General features: G+C 40.6%; 1 protein-coding gene across 1 annotated transcript in view; it reads right to left on the reverse strand.

Annotated features, from left to right (window-relative positions):
- Nucleotides 1-1,340: 1,340 nt before the first annotated feature.
- Nucleotides 1,341-23,538, reverse strand: part of MDFIC2 (MyoD family inhibitor domain containing 2) — a 39,540-nt gene continuing 17,342 nt past the window's right edge. The window contains exons 3-4 of the mRNA XM_075832406.1: nucleotides 5,068-5,295; nucleotides 1,341-1,616 (exon numbers count right to left, since the gene is read on the reverse strand). Of these exons, the coding sequence (XP_075688521.1) occupies nucleotides 1,357-1,616; nucleotides 5,068-5,295 (488 nt within the window). The 3' untranslated portion in view covers nucleotides 1,341-1,356. The remainder of the gene's footprint in view (nucleotides 1,617-5,067; nucleotides 5,296-23,538) is intronic.

Here is a 23,538-nt window from a genome sequence, read left to right on the forward strand (position 1 = left end):
AACAATTGTTCAGAATTTTATTTTTACATGTTTTGATCAAACAGCTAAAATTTTAAAATTTTTTATGTTATTAAGGGATTTTTTTCATCTTATCTTATTTGTGACAAAAAGGGCTTTTATTTTTTATACATATATATATATAATTTTATTTTTTTACCATATAACAGTTGCTTTTTTGGCAATACTGGCCTTTTATTGTGTAAAAAAAAAAAACAAGACAATTGTTTTTCACTTTATATATTTTTTTTATTAGATACAATAATTTTTACTGTACGTTATTTTGATATGTGACATGTCCTAATTGGGGTTCCAGTATGCGGGGCAGGGTTTTGTATATAATCGGTGGGCGTTTATTTTTTATTATTATTGTATTTGTTTCTTAAACATTTTTCTTTTACAATTGTTTTTTTTTGTATTTTTGCTTTTACCGTTGTATCAATGAAAAAGGTAGCAGTATAGATAGAGAGCGGAAGGGTTACTAGAAGGATCGTTTTCTTAATCTACCAATCTTGAGACAAAACCAAATGAAACTATTATTAAAAAAAATACAAAAAAATAAATAAAAATACTCCCACTCTCAGCCCAAAGGCACTCCAGGCTGTTAACCTCTGATATAACTCTCCACTAGGTAATTTTTTTTTCTCTAATAGTGTTGAAACCCAGGGAGCTAGGAAGGGGGGACTTTGTGTTCCCCAGCCAATGTTTTCTGTTCCCTATATCATAATGGTTGTATATATTTATGTATATACATCTTATATATACATATATAAGATGATAAAGTCTAAAGAGAACCACTTTTTAGACACAACTTTTTGTCCTGTTCCTTTTTCCCAAGAATCATTATAAGTAATTGAACAAATATCAGCGATATAGATGCTTATAGTGAATGTCTACACTCGAATACCATTTTGCTAATTATTTATCTATTTAGGTTCAAAATTTTGAGATGATCAATTTCTTAAAATATCTTTACAGCGGTCAGAGCTCCATTTTTCTGATACAGAGCTCCAAATGCCCTGCATAGACATAGATTTAAAAGACAACATAATGACTTCCTGCAGTCACCACTAGAGGGAGCTGATGAGCTTACTGCATACAGTTCATACGTTGAACTCAATAATAATACAATATGCAGTAAGCTCCTATGCTCCCCCTAGTGGTGGGTTTTTAGTTGCTCCAATTTTGGATAAATTTTCCATACAGTCCACATTGAGTTTCCATCTTTATGTTGCATAATAGAACCCAGAACATATAGAAAACATTTGAGACCAGAACGGAGGAGGATAAAAAAAAGAAACTTCTTTAATAACCAAATAATTTTCAAAACAGATTTATGGCAGAAAAGTCAATTCGCTCTCAGTGAAAACAAACTTCCGAAATCTCCATGGCAAGTTCCAAACATTCACTTGATTCTTGGCACACGTCAAATAATCCGCAGTCAAAGTCACAGTTGCAGTTGCAGTCATTATTAGACTGTTCCTCATCTGAGGTGTGGCGATACCTGTTAGACGGGCAGCACATGGTGGTCACCATAGTCTCGCACACATTAGGTAACATAAGCAGGAAATCACAGAAGTGGCAGAATAAGCAGGCCAGGATAAGAGATGCACATTCCCCTGTAAGGTATAGCATACAACTACATGTATTAAAGATGATCTCACTCAGATTGTAGAAAACTTATTTAAAGGGCAATTCCACTTAATTATTTTTATTTTTTTAAATGGTACCCACTTAACACCCCCTCACAACCCGTTTAAAGTGTGCAACATGCTAAATGCTATGGTCTGACATGATGATCTACAATTGGTGGGAGTGTTGTGTGGGTGGAGCTATAATCACCCTAAAAAGTTGAATAGCCAATAGCTTGCTTTACTGATTTTTTTTTGTATTGATATTGAGTTGCTTCATGTCTTTAACTTCATTCAAATACAAAACTTCTTGCATTTATTTATAAATTTTTTTACTTTTATGATTTCTGAATTAGAAAGCATAAAAATAGAGGCAAAAGCAGGTTTTTTAAAGGGGGATTCCAAGTGTGTCGGGGCCCACAAATGCTGCCGATTATACGGACGTTGCCAACTTTCTGCATCAACTACATCATACACTTTTACATGAGGTGGTTTTGGGGTTAGTGATGGTATTTCTAACATACTCCTGGTGGTCTAGAGTGGTTTTGCGGGTAATACCTAATATTTCTAGAGGTCGAAGGTGAAGAAGGGGTTAATATTGTTATACTATATAGATTGTCGTTACAGGTTAATATCTAATATTTGTGGAGGTCTATGGTGCTCAACACTTATTGTAATTATAATATTATATTGTGTAGGATGATGCAGTGGCTACTGGTGGTCTCGGACAGTAAAGCGTCTCTATAGTTTAATTTTATTTAATAAAAATAACTAAGAATTCCTATAAAAATTGGGACTTTTATATATAAAAACTCCCTTGGTTCCCTTCACACATCCATAAATAATATTATATCTTCCTGTTAGTGCCACCAGGGGGAGCTCCCTGCATAGGGATTCTTATAGCTTACATTGAACTCCGTGATAAACTTATCTAGCAGTGAGCTCCTGGTGGGGTCCCACTTTCGGCCACCACTGTTATTAAGAAAAAAGTGCGCTTCAGATGGGGCTCTAACTGTTGGGCCACCACCATAACCAAGAGGAACCCCAGAACTCTGTTCCCATGACTGTACACGAATGTGAGTGCTCACTCTTTGCAATAGTTTCATTAATTACCATCAAGAGTGATTCCACACATGTCCAACTCTCCAGCCAAGAAAAGAGAATTGGAGCCTCTCTCTTTAAGTAACTGTGGGTTCCTAGTGGGCAGGTCCAACCTATCATATCTTTACGACCTGTCTAATTCACAGCACATGAGTTATAAAAAGAAGGGTTATTGGTGTACAAGCCCTTTTAGCCAAGGCATTACTTGAAGTTTCTAATACTGGTGTCTTCTTATGTTGCATAAGTGCCAACGGGCTCCTTGGGCATTAGGGCCAGGGTGTGACTGCCACCTCGGCACCCCATAAACCAACACACCTTACTCTAAGGTTGCTATTTCCACTTTCCGCTTACGTTTCCAGTTCTATTTTCAATCCGGACTGTTTTCCTAATCAAATTGCCATGTTGACTATGAATTTACCCAAAAAATCGAATGCCAGATTAATGGAATTCTTACTGTAGTTAAATTTGGATGCGATGAACATTTTGCGCAAACAGAACTACAACAATTATAAGAATTAATGGCTCTATGGGTTTACAGTGACACATGCACTATGCAGAAAATATAATCATTTTACCCAGTAGCCCACAGTGCAATGAACACGTGAAATATTACGTTTAGAATTTCGGTGCATCTTAAAATCGAGAGAAGAACGTTGAGACTTTCTTGAAGACGCTAGATCTGGAAATTATATTATTAATATACATTTTTACATTAAATTCAGAAGTACTTGGAGACTCCCTTGGGAATCCGAGATAAAATAGATCTTAAGATTTTCCTTTTTTATTTTGAACAGGGACCCACCAACAAAGCTCAATGTTTTAATAATAACGTTGCGGCACGCAGAGTTGTGATGGGTTGCAAAGATGCTTTTAAAACCTCATCAAGCCATACAGCATGAACTTTACTAATGGATGCCGCACGTTTTATGAAATCTGCATATGTGGGCCTTTTTAGCTTGTTTTTAGAGTGGCAGCAAAGATAAATAATTGATCATGACAATTAGGCATCAAAGCATTTCTATATCTGGGGAGAAAATAAGTTTACCACAAAGAGTGATAAAAGGCTGTAAAAGTTCATGATCTTCTCCTTCCATTAAGAATCCAGTTTATGAGTATGTTTTTGTAAAAATAGCAAATGTAGAGGCCGCTGCACTTAAGAAAATCAGGGGTGCAGGTATAGTGGGTGCAGAAATAGCAGTTGCACCCTGGCCCTGGTGTCTGGGGGGGGGGGGGGGCAAAGATCCCACCTAAGTAGACACCAGTAATATAAATGGCACATGGTAGGTGGTTGGGCCCTGTTACAGATTTTGCATTGGGCCCAAGCGTCTTTATATCCACATATTCTCTATTGGCACAGTCTGTTCTAAAAGTTAACCTGAGGTGGTACTGGCTATTAATTTTAAAGGGGTCTTTTTTGTACTGGGGTCCTAAAAGGAACTACCGCTGCTACACATTTCTGAGACAGCATCAGCAGTTGTCAAATCCCCCCCTCTGTGGGGTCTGTCAGTGCTCTGCAGCCATTGGCTGAAGCTACAGAGCTCTGATGTCATTGCTGTCCACCTATTCCCTTGTACGCCCGCCACACTGAATGGGGCTCTACCTCGGATTGGAGAACGCAAAGAATAGCATCTCTATGATAGGTCGGGTGTTTTCTGTAACAAATAGTACTGGAGCCAGCTACAGGTTTTGGACAGATCCTAAACTCCTTTGCCATGGTCGGGTGGGTAGCTTGCTGCAACAGAAACCTTCCCTCCTAACATTTTAGTCAAAAATAGAGATGACCAGAAGGTGAAATACTTTATAAAAATGTCTAATATCACCATTTTTTTTTAGTCCAGATGGCTCTATACTCTGTAAACGATGTGATCAAGCCAAGATGAGTTATTTATCATAATGGTAGAATTGGTGGTGGACCATCTATAGGAGGACTTCAGGGAAATGGAAACTGCTACATATGGTTAAAATAAGACATATGTCAATGAAGTCCATCAAGTTTAACCAGGGAAAGGGGAGTCATGTTAGGAAAATAATCTTCTTTTACCCTTGTCGATGTAGAGGAAGGCAAAAAATGATCTGCGATCACATTGCATTGAAATCTGCATATGTGGGACTATTTAGCTTGAATTTTGAGTGGCGGCAAGAAATAATAATTGATCATGACAATTAGGCATCGAGCGTTTTCATATCTGGGAGAAGATAAGTTCTCAAGGAGTGATAAAAGATGTTAAACTTCATGACCTTCTCCTTTAATAGATGAAGAATTCAGGTTAGAGGAATGTTTTTGGACATAAGATAATCAGGGGCGTAGGTCTGGACGGTGCCATTGTAGGATACGTACCTTCATTATCCGTTTGATGAGCTGTCATCTGTTTTGCTTCTTTGTAGGACAGAATTTTTCTACACTCCTCGTTTGAAGAATATCTAACAAGTCGCATGTTGGTCTCTTGGCTGCTTTCTTGGAAGGACTCATCGCCCGTATCGGGACTTGGTGGTGGTTTGTGTTTTTGAGACAACTTTTCTTTCGACTTAGAGCGGTCTTCTCTGCTTCCGCTAGCAATGTTCTTTTCTGTAAAAGAAAACTTAGGGTGGTCATGTCATCATTTATAGATATGTAAGAACATAATGTGATTCTTTACCTACACAGACAACCCAATGTGGACCATCAATGGCTATCTTGAAATGGCTATCCTACCTACCAGCAGTTTCCTACTATTAAAGGGGTTCCGCGGATAATTTTTATTAATGGCCTATCCTTAGGATGGGCCATCAATATCAGATCTGTGGGTTGCCACTCCCGAAAACCCCCACCAATCAGCTCACTGAAGCATTCAGTCTTTTCCTAGTTTACGGTCATAGCGCCGTACACTGTGCCTGTGATTGCAGTTTCGGTCCCATTCAAATGTTTGGGACTGAGCTGCAATCCTGGGCACACGCGCTATGTTTGTGTACGGCGCTGTGTAAATACAGAGGAGGCCGTGGAGACGGATGCTAAAGATCCTTCAGTCAGCTGATCGGCGGGGGTGTCGGGAGTCGGATCCCCACCGATCTGGTATTGAAGGATAGGCCATCATTAAAAAATACCCAGAGAATCCCTTTAAATTGCATGTAAGAGACATAGGATGCCACTCAATGCCATATTGCCTCTATGTTATAGCTTTATAAGAAGCCTTTTCTGCATTTACTCACCTAATTCAGAGGCGTAACTTGAATCTCCTGGGCCCCAATAAAATATCTGTAATAGAACCCCCACCAACCTTGTGCCATTTATAATACTAGTGTCTGTTGTGGCAGGGGGAGGCTTTGTTACCCCTCTGGCACCAGAGCCTGGGTGCCACTGCTACCTCGGCACCCCCTCTAGCTACGGCCCTGGACTAATTAATATATATTTCCAGTTCACATCCCTTCACGGTTCAGTATTTGCAAACAATAACCGGATTTCTCATGAATAACTTTCTCTAACTTTCTCCATATTGGACAATTGTCTCTGACATTATGAGTGTATGACTGATAATAAATTATATAAAACCGGAATAATGCCATGTGTCCAAGGGCACTCAAGATTAGTGCTATCTCATGTAGGATAAGCAGCCTCCAATTACGAGAACCTTAAAGTAAATAAAAGGGATTAAACACCACACGCAGGCAATGTCCATCTCCGTCCCCGAAAATTGCATATTTCAGTTTTTTGACGTACAAGTGCAAAGGTCAAGTTAGACACAGAACATAAATGTTTTTCTTCCTCCGCAAAGTGATATAGCTGAGTGACCTCTGATAAAACACTATGCAAAATAAGCTTCCTTCTTCCATCGATATGTGCAAATTATAGCTTTCCCAAGAATTTAAATTGACTCAAATACTTGAAAATCAATGGTCTGCTGTTATCCCTGTAATGAAAAAAAATGCATTTCTTAATGTACACAAGAAGAAGACATTAAAAATGTACATAATTTAGAAGAAACGATTCCGTCTCTGTAAAATTTTATTCAGAAGATAATTATATGTGCATATAAATATATACATTTATAATCAACAGGTTAACATTTAGGAAAAGTTAATGGAAACATTTGCCAAATAATGTTGTGCAACGACACGGGGACATGACCATTTCAACCAACGTATGATACGCGGGGGTATTTACATAAAGGGAACCGTGGAGAAACAAATGTAGAACACGGACATTTCAATTGTAAGCCGGTTCTGTCTATAGACGCTCCAAGTGATGGCATATTTATAGGATGTTGGGGTTCGGACCACCGGCCACAAAAAACTTTGACATTTTCTCTGATTAGGCACTGTGCCAAGAACAGTCAAGTGACCCCTAAATCGGATTGAGTTCGGTGGAGGACATTGGGCAAAAAAAAATTCTGGAGGTACCCAATAACATTGTCATATAATGCATGGTTAATTTAAAGGGATAGTCTCATCTTATACAAATCCGCAGGATATGCCATCAGTGTCTGATTGGTTTGGGTCTTACCTCTGTGACCCTCACCTATTAGTAGAATGGGGGTTTGGTGACACCCATTCAAAGAGTCATAGAGAGGTGGCCGCTGATTACCCGGATTTTTCTGTAGCTTCCATTGAAGAGGGCTGCACACAAACGCGCCACCTCTTCTATGGAGACTACAAATGCAAATCGGTGACCCCCGTTCTTCAAAGTTGGAACCCACACCTATCAGTCATATAGAGCATATTACATAAATGTTTAAGATGGGATTAACCCTTTAAAATGGACATAAAAATGAAATAATTTTTACTAAAGTGCATCAATGTTTATGGGTGGCAATACCGATCTAATGTGTAGAAGAGCATCCTCATTCTCCCCCGGTGGTCTGCTGTTGGGGAAAACCCAAGATTCGACATGCACAATATGTTCAATCTGGTAAGAAAAGAGGTTGGTGGGCTGCTTAACAGATCTATCAACCTGAACACAACCGATCTATTAGTTATGGCATCAGAGTTCGACTACTGAGACCAACACCAGCACTTAGAAGGACGGGTCTGGGTTGAAATGCCAACACAGGGTTTCTAGGTAGACTTGTTGGAGACCCACTAACAGAAGTGTAACCATCAGGTTGGGCTATTTAATATTGTCTTTGTGGTTACGCTAGGACCACTTGTCTCTTACTACCTGTCTTTATAAAACTTTACCAGCCAGTACCATCTCTAGTTCACTTTTAGAACAAACTGTGCCAATAGAGAATATGTGGGTATAGAGGCTCCTGGTCACCATGCAAAATCTTCAATAGAGCCCCCCACCTATCGTGTGCCAATTAAATACTTGTGTCTGGCCCAGAGGTGACTACAACCTCTGCACCCAGTACAACTACCCCCCTGTGTGTGTATTATAGACTAGGACTTTGGGTAGGGTTTCAATTAGGGGGTTAGGTGTTCCTATAGGCAGTGGTGATCGGGCACAGTGTATTTTGGCTTTGCATGGTGTGGGGTAAGGTGGAGACTATAGGTTGGGTACACGGGATGCTCTGCTTTTCATTATGGTCAAATAAATATTTTGGCTTGTGGTCCAAATTCGATGTTCAAGCCAAGACTAGGTCTGTGTGAGGATGGAGATGGCATGGATGTTCAATGATCAGAAGCACTCGAGCGCTCAGGTATATTTACCACATTCTGAAGAATATCCTAGGTATCAGCACAATTCTTAAAAAAATTACGTTTGATGTTCACCTCTCAAGGGTCATCAAAGGAAAATCCTGTTTTTGATTTCCTGCAATATTTTGAGATTTGTTGCAAAAACGATCTGTGCATTTCTGCATCCGTATTATGGACTCCAAATGCCGGTCCAAGCACAGATCTGATGACCTGAACTAACATAAGCCCCTATGTTGCTGATAGTTCCGGTCATTAGATCCGCTGTCAGGCCAGGACTGCAGTCATATAACGGGCGCAGAAATGCCCCCGCATTACGCTTGTGTGAAACTAGCTTAAAGCGACGCTCCGGTCCCAGGACAACATTTTAAATATGTTGGGGTATATAGAGTAATAGTACCTTGTGCTCTCCAGTTGTGCCCCTCTGCCGTGGATCTGCCATTTTAGTGTCCCCTTTGTGCTGTCCCAAAAAGGCTGCAGTGCTTCATTGACAACGGGTCTGAGACACTCCCACTCTTCTTGGATTGGCCAGAGCTGCTCACATGAGCAGTTCTGTCCAATCTGTGCACAGAGGGAGTGTCTTAGACTCAGTCTGAGAAGTGCTGTGGCCATTTTTGGACACCACAGAAGGGACCCTAAAATGACGGATCCACGGCACAGGGGAGCGACTGGAGGGCACGAGGTAATATTACTCCATATACCCCACCACATTTCTAATTTTGTCCTGAGACTAGAGAGTCCCTTTAATTCCCCTTTAAATGAGAATGTTTGATGTTTTTTTCTCATGATATTAGTTAAAATGACAAATGTTCGAGCTGCCGAAACAAAGCCGACTTCTGCTGATTGGTCTGCTGGTGTCGCCTCATCTTCTTGGGCCCATATATTAAATAGATGGGCAGGAAGGGTTGACAGATAGAAAATCTTTGATGATTATGGAGATTGCAGAGCTATTTACTTGCAGAGTTAATTAACAATCAATCCAAATTATCGCACGGAGCCAGACTGCATGTAATGTCAGCATCCTCTCCGGAAGAATTTCTATAGAATGGAGAGTTACGAAGACGTTGGTGTGTAAGACAAAAGATTCCTACATAGAATGGCAAAAATACAAAGTTAGTCAGCACCTTCTAATCTAAAAAAATGTCATATACAGATGTAGCAGAGCTGATCTTGTCACTGCAGCAGATGATTATATTAGGGGTTCTCCATATGGCTGAAGATAAACCTACCACTAATTCATTAACAAAGCAAATTTTTCAATTAAAGGGGAATCCCGGCCAAACATATTTATGACATTCATAGGAGCTACCATAAATGTCTGATAGGGGGAGATAAAGGGGCCGTCCGGTTTCAGCAAATTAATGTTATTTCTTCTATGAGGAAAAGTTATAAAATTTTCCAATATAATTTTTGTATTAATTCCTCATGGTTTTCAAGATCTCTGCTTGCTGTTATCCAGTAAGAACATTCATTGTTTACTTCCAGTGGATACAATTCTGTTCAGGGTCATGTGATGGACACACAGGTGATTACAGGGTCGTTACAGTTACAGTATGTGCATCAGAGCTGTGTCTTCTAACGATCCCAGCACCTGTGTGTCCATCACATGATCATGTAACGAGCCGTGCACCTGTGTGTCCAACACATGACAATGTAACGAGCCGTGCACCTGTGTGTCCAATTTTAGTTATTGGGGAGGGGGGGGCGCATTCTGAATGGCATGCAACGTTTCGTTCTGGGGACGACTTACAACGAAGGAAATGTCACGTGATTATGGAAATTTCGTTTTCTAGACTGAGTAAGCGTCACATGATAAGAATACGAAATGTCACGGATCTGGGCCAAAGAGTCCGAATTGCAGAGGCGAAAAATGGAGCATCAGAACAATTTTTTGAAACCGGAGAACCCCTTGAGCTTGAAAAAACCCCAAAAATATTTTTGTTGAAATTCTTCACCCATTTTCTGATGGGCATTGTAGTGCTTGACGGTTCATATTGTGCACGATAGGATCATATACAGCGACTAACATGAAGTGTTTCCTCGGAGAAGCGTATGTGTAATGCCCAATCAGTTCTCAGCCCGCTTTCTCCTTTCGACTTCTTTTCCGTGCAGTTACGGTATTTCCAGATCAGTTTGTGGGTTTGTCTGCAATCTCCTATGAATTTAATGCTGGATTTGATTGTCTGAGGAGGTGGAGAGATTCAGCTTGTCCTATATAATGAGTGGTTAACATTCTTTATTTTATTTCAGGCTGCACTCCATGGATTAATAATGGCCCAAGTGCTTGGAAACACAAATGAAGCCAAATAGGCTTTTAACGAAGCATTATGTACAAATTGAAAACATTTAGTGTCAATGTTATATATGAATCTGAAAAATAACAGCGTAATTACAAGGAAGGCGGAATGCGTCCTTACATACACTATGGTCGACGTGTGAGCGCTACCAACATGTCACCAATTAGGAATATTTTAATCTCGCAGCCTCATACAGACGCGATCACCATGATGTACCGTAATCCATTTCTGTATTACACAACCTAATGAACGTATCATGAGAAATAGACTTTTGTAGGTTTTGATGCCTTCGCGTTCTGTTTCGTGCATTATCTGGAATCGATCGTTTGGAATAAAAAGTTCAATATTTTTGTGCTTAAAGGGGACACGTCACCTTTCCTTGTTTTATTCCCATAGCAAAAACTTCTAGAAACTTTTTCATTTACAGAATTTAAACATATCAGAATAGACTTTTATATTTGGCATAACAGAATTTAAAGCACATTTATCACCTATCCACAGAACAGGTGATAGATAGGATCGGGACCCAATCACTAGAATGAGGGTCCCGAGTGCCCCATTGCTCCTCACTATGGTGAGAAAGAGTTTGAATGGATCGGTGATCAAGCATGCCCATTAGCTCCAATCAGCTATTTCCAGAGGCCACTTCGCTCATTATAGTCAATAATCGACCAGTAGGGCCAGTCTTAGATTAGATAGTGCCCTGCACCGTGCTTCCTATTAATGCCTCCCTTATAGTTTAACATATAGTGCCCAAATAATACAATGATACAATATACATATACCATACAGTGCCAACATAAGATTGCCATAAAGTGCTAAAATAACACTGACCAATCTTTAAAATAGGGAATGTGGGATCCAGTACAGCTGCATTCCCATAGGTTTGGGCAGCAAGTGTGGAATCAGGGCTGTAAGATCTGGGTGCCCAGGCCATCAGGGTCAGTGGTGCCCATTTCAGTGGCACACCCAGGTAGCACACCCTTTAATATGCCCATACACATTAGATGAAGTCGGACAAACTCGCCGTTTTAGTTGGGACCAGCTGTCCCTGTAATGTGTATTGGGGTGTCCCGACTCTCCCCCGATGGCAGATGTCGGGGGAAAGAATAATTGGGCATGCTGCTTTTCAATATGCCCGATCCTTTTTTCTCACAGGAGATAAGATAACGTCAAAGGTTACATACTTACATAGTTACAAAGGTTGAAAAAAGACACTGGTCCATCAAGTTCAACCTTTCTCAATAAATTACACGTCATTTATTGCTTGAGTAGTTATAACTCTTAACCCCTTCCCGCCGCAGCTCTTTTTCAGATTTTCATTTTAGTTTTTTACTCCCCACTTTCCAAAAGCCATAACCAGTGGCGTAACTACCGCTATAGCAGCCATAGCTATGGCTGCTACAGCGGGATGCCACTGAACACTACGGCAGAGCAGGGAGGTATCTCCCCGCTATGCCATTAAACAAAAGACATGTATCCCCTATCCACAGGATATCCACAGGATAGGGGATACATGTGTGATCGCTGGCATTGATAGGGAGAACGGGGGACTGAAAGTCCCCTGAAGTTCTCCATCACAAACCTCGGACTTCCGGGTCTGTGTCGGCAGCTCCGTAGAAATGAATGGAGCGCCGGTCGTGCTTGTGCGCATGCGTGACCAGCGCTCCTTTCATTTTTATTGAGCTGCGCAGACGCCGGAAGTCAGAGGTTAGTCATGGAGAACTTGGGGGACTTTCGGTCCCCCGTTCTCCTTATCGCTGCCAGCGATCACACATGTATCCCCTATCCTGTGGATAGGGGATACATGTCTTTTGTCTTTTCACACTGTAGGTCGCATTTTTTTGGGGGGTTGGGGATGCTGAATGGCGTTCCCTACAGGGGGGGCTGTATAGCGTTCCCTACAGGGGGGGGCTGTAAGGCGTTCCCTACAGGGGGGGCTGTATGGCGTTCCCTACAGGGGGGGCTGTATGGAGTTCCCTACAGGGGGGGCTGTATGGCGTTCCCTACAGGGGGGGCTGTATGGCGTTTCCTACAGGGGGGGCTTTATGGCGTTCCCTACAGATCCCCCCTGTAGGGAACGCCATACAGACCCACCCTGTAGGGAACGCCATACAGACCCACCCTGTAGGGAACGCCATACAGCCCCCCCTGTAGGGAACGCCATACAGCCCCCCCTGTAGGGAACTCCATACAGCCCCCCCTGTAGGGAACGCCATACAGCCCCCCTGTAGATAACGCCATACAGACCCCCTGTATATAACGCCATACAGACCCCCTGTAGATAACGCCATACAGACCCCCTGTAGATAACGCCATACAGTCCCCCCTGTAGATAACGCCATACAGTCCCCCCTGTAGATAACGCCATACAGCCCCCTCTGTAGAGAACACCATACAGCCCCCCTGTGGATAGCGCCATACAGACCCCCTGCAGATAACGCCATACAGCACCCTCTGTAGAGAACGCCATACAGCCCCCCTGTGGATAGCGCAATACAGCCCCCCTGTAGATAACGCCATACAGCCCCCCTGTAGATAGCGCCATACAGCCCCCTCTGTAGATAATGCCATACAGCCCCCTGTAGATAGCGCCATACAGCCCCCTGTAGATAGCGCCATACAGCCCTCCTGTAGATAGCGCCATACAGCCCCCTCTGTAGATAACGCCATACAGTCCCCCTGTGGATAGCGCCATACAGTCCCCCTGTGGATAGCGCCATACAGCCCCCCTGTAGATAGAGCCATACAGCCCCCTCTGTAGATAATGCCATACAGCCCCCTCTGTAGATAGCGCCATACAGCCCCCTCTGTAGATAGCGCCATACAGCCCCCTCTGTAGATAGCGCCATACAGCCCCTCTGTAGATAGCGCCATACAGCCCCCCCTGTAGATAGCGCCATACAGCCCCCCTGTAGATAACGCCATACAGCCCCCCCTGTAGATAACGCCATACAGCCCCCTTTGTAGATAACGCCATACAGCCCCCTTTGTAGATATCTACAGAGGGGGCTGTATGGCGTTATCTACAGGGGGGATGTATGGCGCTATCTACAGAGGGGGCTGTATGGCGTTATCTACGGGGGGGCTGTAAAAAAAGGCACTATCTACAAGGGGGGGGGGTTGTGTGACACCCAGGGGAGGGGGGGCCCCAGTCAAAAGTTTGCTATGGGGCCCAGTCTTTCCTAGTTACGCCCCTGGCCATAACGTCTTTATTTTTCCCTCTATATAGTCCTATGAGGGCTTGATTTTTGCGGGACGAGTTGTAGTATTACGTAGCACCATTTATTTTGCATTATAATGTACTAGGAAACAGGAAAAAATTATTTGTGGGGTAGAAAATGAAAAAAACAGCGATTCCTCCATGGTTTTTTGCGTGCCGTTTTTACGGAATTCCCTGTGCAATTAAAACAACATGTTAACTTTATTTTGTGGGTCAATACGATTACGCCGATACCAAATATATATAGTTTTTTCTATATTTTACTACTTTTACAATTAAAAACCTAAGTGTAAAAAAGAAAATTTATTTTGTGTCGCCAAATTCCGAGAGCCATACGTTTTTTATTTTTCCGTCGATTAAGTGGTATGTGGGCTTATGTTTTGTGGGATAACCTGTAGTTTTTAATAATACCATTTTGGTGTACATGCGACGGTTTGATCACTTTTTATTTCATTTTTTTGTGGGAGATGAGGTGACCAAAAAATAGTGATTCTGGCGTTTCCATTTTTTTTTTACGGCGTTCACCGTGCGGGTTAAATAACGATATATATAATAGTTCAGACTTTTACGGACGCGGCGATACCAATTATGTTTATTTTATTTATTTTTTTACTATGCTCTAGGGGGAAATTGGTAAAAGAGGGGTTTTTTGGACTTTTAATTATTATTTTTTTTTACATAAAAAAAAACTTTATTTAACTCATTTTTACTTTTTTTATTAGTCCCCCTAGGGGATTTCAACCAGCGATCTAATGTATTGCAGTATATCGTGATTCTGACAGGCATCTATTAAGCCCAAGAGGCAGGGCTTAATAGGAGCACAAAGATGGCGAACCTGGGGGCCTTCATTAGGCCCCCAGGCAGTCATAGCAAACATGCCCCCCCCCCCGCAATGCGGGTGGCGCGATGAGCTGTTTGAGGGGGTGGCCCCCCTCTTTCTAATGATTTAAATGCTGTGGTCGCTATTGACCATGGCATTTAACAAGTTAAACGAGTGTGATCATGCTCGAGCGCGATGCCGCTCGTTACTCTGAAGTGTTGGCTGTAACATACAGCCGACACCGGCATCGTATGGATCCGTGAGCCCGTTCCATACTTCCCCTACCCGACTTTGGTGTATGGATACGTCAAATGTCGGGAAGGGGTTAAAGGGTAGCTAAACGTTTACTCATTTCTGACATGTCATAGTGACATGTCAGAAGTTTGGATTGGTGGGGGTCTGAGCACTGAAACCCCCACCAATCGCTAAAACGAAGCAGCTGAAGCGCTCCGTGCTCGGACCTCCACCAATCCAAACTTCTCACATGTCACTATGATATGTCAAAAGTTTGTCAAACATTTAGCTACACTTTAATGCCATTTGTCTGTAAATAATTATCTTACCTTTTATTTAAAATGCTGACATAGTATCTCCCATCACTACCTCTTGTGTTGGGGAATTCCATAATTTGACTGCTCTAACTGTAAAGAACCCTTTCCTATATTAATGTCTGATATGTCCTTCTTCCACACACAATGAATGTCCCCTGGTCCTTTGTAGAGTCCTTGGAAAGAACAGATTATCTTCTAGTTCTTGTATTGATCCTACATATATTTATACAGGTCAACAAGATCACCTCTAAAGTGTCTTTATTTCCGAGCCGAACAAGCACAGTTTTTCTAGCCGTTCATTGTAAGGGACACCTCCCATCCCATTTAATAATCTAGTTGGCCACCTTTAAACATTCTCCAGTTCTCGTATATCCTTTTTACAACATGGAGCCCAAAACTCAATTCAGGAATTTATAGAGGGGTAATATCATATTTGAATCACAACTTTTTATCTCTCTTTTTATACACCCTAAAATCCTATTTGCTTTTGCAGCTGCTGCTTGACATTGAGTGCTGCTGCTTAGCTTATTTGTTACCAGAATACCCAGGTCCTTCTCTTGTTCTGTTATCCCCAGTTTTATTCCATTTAATGTATATGTATTAATACTATTATTGTGTCCTAGGTGCATTACTTTACATTTATCAACATTAGATTTCATCTGCCATGTTTTTGCCCACGCTGCCAGCTTATCTAGGTCTTTCTGTAATATTTTATAGTCAAGCTGAGTTTTAAGTATCCGACAAATATTTGTATCATCAGCAAAAACGGACACCTTGCTATTAATCCCATCCACAAGGTCATTAATAAGGCTATTAACCCCTTAATACACCTTGACGTAAGTGCATGTCATGGTGCAAGGGGAGAAGTATGGAGCGTGATCAATACGCTGAGGGTGTCAGCTGTGTATTACAGCTGACACCCAACACTAATGGCCAGGAACAGTGATCGCTCCGTTCCTGGCAATTTAGCCCTTCAAAAGCTGCGGTCGATCGCGACCGCAGCATCTGAGGCGTTATAGAGCCCCGTGATCGTGGGGTGCGATGGTTGTCATGGCAGCCCAGGGGCCTAATGAAGGCCGCCAGGACTGCCTTTACTCTGCCTCTGTTAAAACAGAATGAATGCATTTTTAACAGAATCCGGTAAAAATTACTATACACTGCAATACATTGGTATTGCAGTGTATTGTACCAGCGATCTAACGATTGCTGGCTCAAGTCCCTTAGGGCAGCGGTCCCCAAACTTTTTTGCACCGAGGACCGGTTTGATGCAAAAAAAAATTTCCAGGGACAGGCAGGCGGGGGGATTTGTGGTTTTAGGGTCAGTTCACACATAGCGTAAATGCGGCGTATACCTGTATTATAATACCTCTATAATGCCGCTAGAAAATCAGCAGCATAATACAGTAGCAGCAAAGTGGATGAGATAAAACAAGTCTCATTCACAGGCTGCGTAAATACTGAGCGGAAAAAATGCTCAGAAATGGTCCTGCGGTGCGGAATTTTATTTCACATCATGTCAATTGTTTTTGTGTAATCGCTGCTTATTTGTTGCATGTTTTCCCCATTGAATTCAATGGTAAAATCCACAACAAATAGCAGCAGGGGTGTAGCTAAAGGCTAATGGGCCCTTGTGCTAGAATTGAGCTTGGGCCCCCCTACCCCTCCCCACCGCCACCAGACTTCTGCCCGCGCCTATGCCCAGCCGCCTTGCCCAATAGTCCACATAGCTTCCCCCACAGTATAATGCCCCGCATAGCTGCTTCCACGGTATAATGCCCCGCATAGCTGCTTCCACGGTATAATGCCCCACGCAATATAATGCTCCCCATAGCTTCCCCACATAGTATAATACTCCCCATAGCTGCCCCCTCACAGTATTATGCCCACCATAGCTGCCCCCACAGTATAATGCTCCCCATAGCTGCCCCCAAAGTATAATGCCCCCCATACAGTATAAGGCCCCCCTTAGCTGCCCCATACAGTAAAATGCACCCATAGCTGCCACCATATCAGCCCCCCCTCTGATACCCAGTATAATGCCCCCATATGTGCCGTAACTCCTTTCTCCAGCATTCAATTCAACTGTATCTACATCCTAAGGATGCAGATGCAGTTGGAACTGGGACCAGCGGCGGTCACATGGGATGAAACATCATTCCAGGAGGCCGGCCTGTATGACGTTAGAGGGCCGGCCCCCTGGGATAACATTTCATCCCATGTGACCGCTGCTGCAGCCAATCACAGGCTGCAGCGGTCTCCTGGGATGAAACATGCTCAGCAGTTTCCCGCAGTGGACATTCCGGGTGAAAAACTTGGTGCGGTTTTTCGCCCGAAATTCCCTGAGGTTACCAGTGCGGATACCACATACCGCGGCCCAGTACCACATGATCCGTGGACATGATCCGTGGCCTGGTATTGGTACACGGCCCGGTGGTTGGGGATCACTGCCCTAGGGGGACAAATTATGTAAAAAAAAAGTTAATTATAGTTTTCAGTAGTGACATTTTTAAAAAAAAAATTAAAAGTAAAAAAAAAAACCTTTACCCATTTGTCCTCTGAAGTAATGTAAAAAAATAAAAAAATAAACAAAATTGCTATCGTTGCCTCCGTAAAAGTCCAAATTATTACAATATAGCATTATTTCATGTGCATGGTGAACACCGTCAAAAGAAAAATATATAACTTAGCTGTGAAAATTTTTCATAAAAAGTGATCAAAAAGTACTAAAAACTTTACAAACTTTACAAAAAATTGGTCCCAATAAAAACCACAGCTCGTGCCACCAAAATAAGCCCTCACACCGCTGAATCGATGAAAAAAATAAAAAAGTTATGGCTTTAAGAATATAGAAAAATATATATTTTTTTCTAACAAATAGTTTTTCCTTTGTAAAAGGAGTAAAACATGAAAAAACCTATATAAATCTGGTATCGCCGTAATCGTATTGATCAGCAGAATAAAGTCAATTTGTCATTTTTACCGCAAGGCAAGGTGAAAGACGTAAAAATGAAACCCAAAAGATAATGGAGGAATCACAGTTTTTTCCAATTTCACCCCCATTGAATTATATGGTACTTTAAAGGGTGCCCATAGAAATGAAAACTCCTCCTGCAAAAAAACAAGCCTTCACACCACTCCATTGATGGAAAAATAACAAAGTTATAGCACATAAAAGGTGGGTAGTGTAAAACAAAGATGAAAAAAAAAAATATGCCTTGGACTGTAAGGGGTTATAATAAAGAGATTCATTTTTTTTTTGCCTAATACCGATCCTGGTGGTACCCCACTACTGAGTTCAGCCCAACCCTTTGTTTTCTGTCCCTTAACCAATTCTTTACCCACATGCGTACATGGCCCATGGCACACACACACATGCACGGCCAAGCCGAGCGGGCGTGTTTATAAGGGGGAATAGATGTCGACTGAATGAGCGTTCGGCCGACAAGTATCTCAGGTGTATGGGCATCTTAGGGCTGGCCGTGCCAACTACAGTGGTCCGGACAAAGCAGAGCCAATAATTGGAAGCCCACTGAGAGTGATATGCCATCAATGTTAGACAACCCTTTTTAATCTTGCTCTTGGTGCCAGTGGTGGCCCTGCGCTCCCATCACATGCCCCCATAGCTATGCCCACAATTTATATAGTATTATAACTGTACTAGATATATTTATATTTCAGTCTATCTCCGCTTTTGTGTACTGATTACATGAATCCATTTCACGTGTAGCTGGAAAATTAATATTATACGTGCAAAATAAGGTCTATGACTATTTGATTCCGGAATCAAAGGAATTACTACCTCGGTACTCCTGTCAGACCTGTTAAAGCACCGTGGGGATTATTGCAGTCCCACTTTTCCTAAAATATGAAAAGCTTTTATCAGCTCTGTGAACAAAATGACATTGCTGTTTGCACCCTTTGTATATCGTGTTTTGCAGCTCGTATTATTTGACATGTTGAAAGCGAACTCCACCTGTTCCCCACCTCATCATCACCGCTGCACACACAGAGAGTGTTTTGTCTTCCTTGTGTGAACTGGTGACAAGAATCTTTCTGTACAGTGAGATTATCAGCCTTTCATCCTGTACGCGCAAAAGCAAATAACATTCTTGTTAAAATATCAGTAAGCTGTTCTTATTTAAGCTGCTACCAAAGCAAGTGTCACATGAAAAGCTGCAGCATTTGGTAAATGTGTTTAGAAGCCCCTGGGATAACAAACAATTATATTTGCAATATATAACAAATTTGGCAGTTCATGATAGATAGATAGATAGATAGATAGATAGATAGATAGATAGATAGATAGATAGATAGATAGATAGATAGATAGATAGATAGATAGATAGATAGATAGATAGACGGATAGATAGATAGATAGATATGAGATAGATAGATAGATAGATAGATAGATAGATAGATAGATAGATAGATAGATAGATAGATAGATAGATAGATAGATAGATAGATAGATAGATAGATAGATAGATATGAGATAGATAGATAGATAGATAGATAGATAGATAGATAGATAGATAGATAGATAGATAGATAGATAGATAGATAGATAGATAGATAGATAGATAGATAGATATTAGATAGATAGATAGATAGTTAGATAGATAGATAGATAGATAGATAGATAGATAGATATGGGATAGATAGATAGATAGATAGGATTTGTGTGTGCAAGCCTCCAGACCATGACCAATAGTCCAAGTAGTTTAGGATTTCAAAGAATAGGCAGCACTCCACGTCATAGTATCAAAAAAGTGAAAAAGCTTTTATTCACCCATATGGCAAAGTGCAACGTTTCAGTCCCAATCTGGACCTTTCTCAAGCAGTTCCAACAGTGTGTAACATTAGGTTTAAATAGAGTTTAACATATGGGTGAATAAAAGCGTTTTCACTTTTTTGATACTATGACGTGGAGTGCTGCCTATACTTTGAAATCATAGATAGATAGATAGATAGATAGATAGATAGATAGATAGATAGATAGATAGATAGATAGATAGATAGATAGATATTAGATAGATAGATAGATAGATAGATAGATAGATAGATAGATAGATAGATAGATAGATAGATAGATAGATAGATAGATATGAGATAGATAGAGAGATAGAGAGATAGATAGATAGATAGATAGATAGATAGATAGATAGATAGATAGATAGATAGATAGATAGATAGATAGATAGATAGATAGATAGATAGATACTAGTGGGACAATGGACATGTACACCCGTGGGACTATGGTCATGTATACCATTGGTACTATGAAGATGTAACCCTAACCACCATAAACCTCAAGAATATACCTTCTTCTAACCATTCAACCTATTCTAATTATGCGTTTGCCAACATTGACCAAAAAGAACACCCTTTTCTTTTAGGGGGTTTTCTATCTTAGAAAGCCTATGTTTGAGAATCCTAATAGAGTTTATAGAGGTGGTCCTTTGTGCAGGATCCTCATCTCTTGGCCAGACTGAGCGGTTACAAAGAGCGTCTCTCGCTCTGGAGGACCTGTCCTGTCCTGTATTACACAGACAACTCATTAATTTCAATGAACACTGTGCAATACTTAATTTCTCCTCTGGTGGCACTGCAGGAAAACTGAACACTTACTGCCAGATTTCCCCACAGATTAGAGCTGATTGCTGGGGTCCCAGCAGGGGGACACATTGTGATCTGCCTATTGTCAAGGGATTCTTCTAACAAGTAGGGATTGTCCAAAGTGGAGAACCCCTTTAAACCAGGCTGCCAGCTCTTATTCCTGATTTATTTTTTTATTCTTCAAGCCTCTTTTTCTTTTTAACATTGTAATTCTCCATCTAATTCTTAACACAATGCAATGAGCATTGATCTAAATGTTTCCTGAAATTATGAGTGCAAGGTTATTAATTTCTCCAGCCAGTGTAAACCTAAAGCCAAGCAAGAAGTTTGAGATTTTATGACTAATAATGACCTTCCATTACTGTATGAGATGAGTTTAATAGTTCTGGTGATCTCTGGGGTAGTGATTCAACTGATACAATGCAACTATAAAATGTTTTATAGGCGTGATAGATGCATGGAACCGTGTACTAGTAAGTGCCTAATGGCAGCACATTTCTATTCAACTACGTCGGCGACAAAAAAAAAAAGAAGACATATTACCCTAATACTGATAGGGCTGTTTGTAATAATCTTTAATGGGTTTGAGCAGGAATATTACGTGCAAGTTCAGTATTAGGCTCAGTTTGGTTTTCTTCATGAGTTTTCTAATTTTTATCTTTTAGAGACATAGAAGTGAGGCAAAATGTACACTTTTGTGTTGCTAAAGTATGACCACTCATCATAAAATATCTAGCTATAGTACATATAAATATAACTGCCATACTGTACACATAGCTACTTCTAGATACAGTACACATAAATAACACTGCCATACTGTACCCATAGCTAATGGTAGATACAGTACACATAAAAATAACTGCCATAATGTACACATAACTAATGCTAGATATAGTACACATAAATAACACTGCCATACTGTACACATACCTAATGCTAGATATAGTGCACATAAATAACACTGCCATACTGTACACATAACTAATGCTAGATATAGTACACATAAATAACACTGCCATACTGTACACATAACTAATGCTAGCTATAGTACACATAAATAACACTGCCATACTCTACACATAACTAATGCTAGCTATAGTACACATAAATAACACTGCCATACTGTACACATAACTAATGCTAGCTATAGTACACATAAATAACACTGCCATACTCTACACATAACTAATGCTAGCTATAGTACACATAAATAACACTGCCATACTGTACACATAACTAATGCTAGCTATAGTACACATAAATAACACTGCCATACTCTACACATAACTAATGCTAGCTATAGTACACATAAATAACACTGCCATACTGTACACATAACTAATGCTAGCTATAGTACACATAAATAACACTGCCATACTGTACACATAACTAATGCTAGCTATAGTACACATAAATAACACTGCCATACTCTACACATAACTAATGCTAGCTATAGTACACATAAATAACACTGCCATACTGTACACATAACTAATGCTAGCTATAGTACACATAAATAACACTGCCATACTGTACACATAACTAATGCTAGCTATAGTACACATAAATAACACTGCAATACTGTACACATACCTAATGCTAAATACAGTACACATAAATAACACTGTCATACTGTACACAAAACTAATGCTAGATATAGTGCACATAAATAACACTGCAATACTGTACACATAACTAATGCTAGATATAGTACACATAAATAACACTGCCATACTGTACACATAACTAATGCTAGATACAGTATACATAAATATAACTGCCACACTGTACACATAACTAATGGTAGATATAGTACACATAAATAACACTGCCATACTCTACACATAACTAATGCTAGCTATAGTACACATAAATAACACTGCCATACTGTACACATAACTAATGCTAGCTATAGTACACATAAATAACACTGCCATACTGTACACATAACTAATGCTAGATATAGTGCACATAAATAAAACTGCAATACTGTACACATAACTAATGCTAGCTATAGTACACATAAATAACACTGTTATACTGTACACATAACTAATGCTAGATACAGTATACATAAATATAACTGCCATACTGTACACATAACTAATGCTAGATATAGTACACATAAATAACACTGCAATACTGTACACATAACTAATGCTAGATAAAGTGCACATAAATAACACTGCCATACTGTACACATAACTAATGCTACATATAGTACACATAAATAACACTGCCATATTGTACACATAACTAATGCTAGCTATAGTACACATAAATAACACTGCCATACTGTGCACATAACTAATGCTAGATATAGTGCACATAAATAACACTGCCATACTGTACACATAACTAATGCTAGATATAGTGCACATAAATAACACTGCCATACTGTACACATATATAATGTTTCTAAAAAGTACACAAATAACACATCCATATAACAACAGAGTACCTCCATCATAGCCTCCAAAAATAATAATGTTAACAGAGTGTAGTGGTGCTATCTTTAGTGGTGGTTTAGGGCAGTAATGGGGTTAATGGGTACATCTCTGGTGGTTTCGAGTAGTAATTTGGTTAGTGTTACTATTATTTTGTTTTATTCTATACAAGAATAAAATTGCAAATTAAAGGGTCTGTCCCAAGATCAACATTTATCAACTATCCACAGGGTCCCGAGTCCCCCGTT

This window comes from Rhinoderma darwinii, chromosome 7, assembly GCF_050947455.1.
Source record: "Rhinoderma darwinii isolate aRhiDar2 chromosome 7, aRhiDar2.hap1, whole genome shotgun sequence".
NCBI lineage: Eukaryota > Metazoa > Chordata > Amphibia > Anura > Rhinodermatidae > Rhinoderma > Rhinoderma darwinii.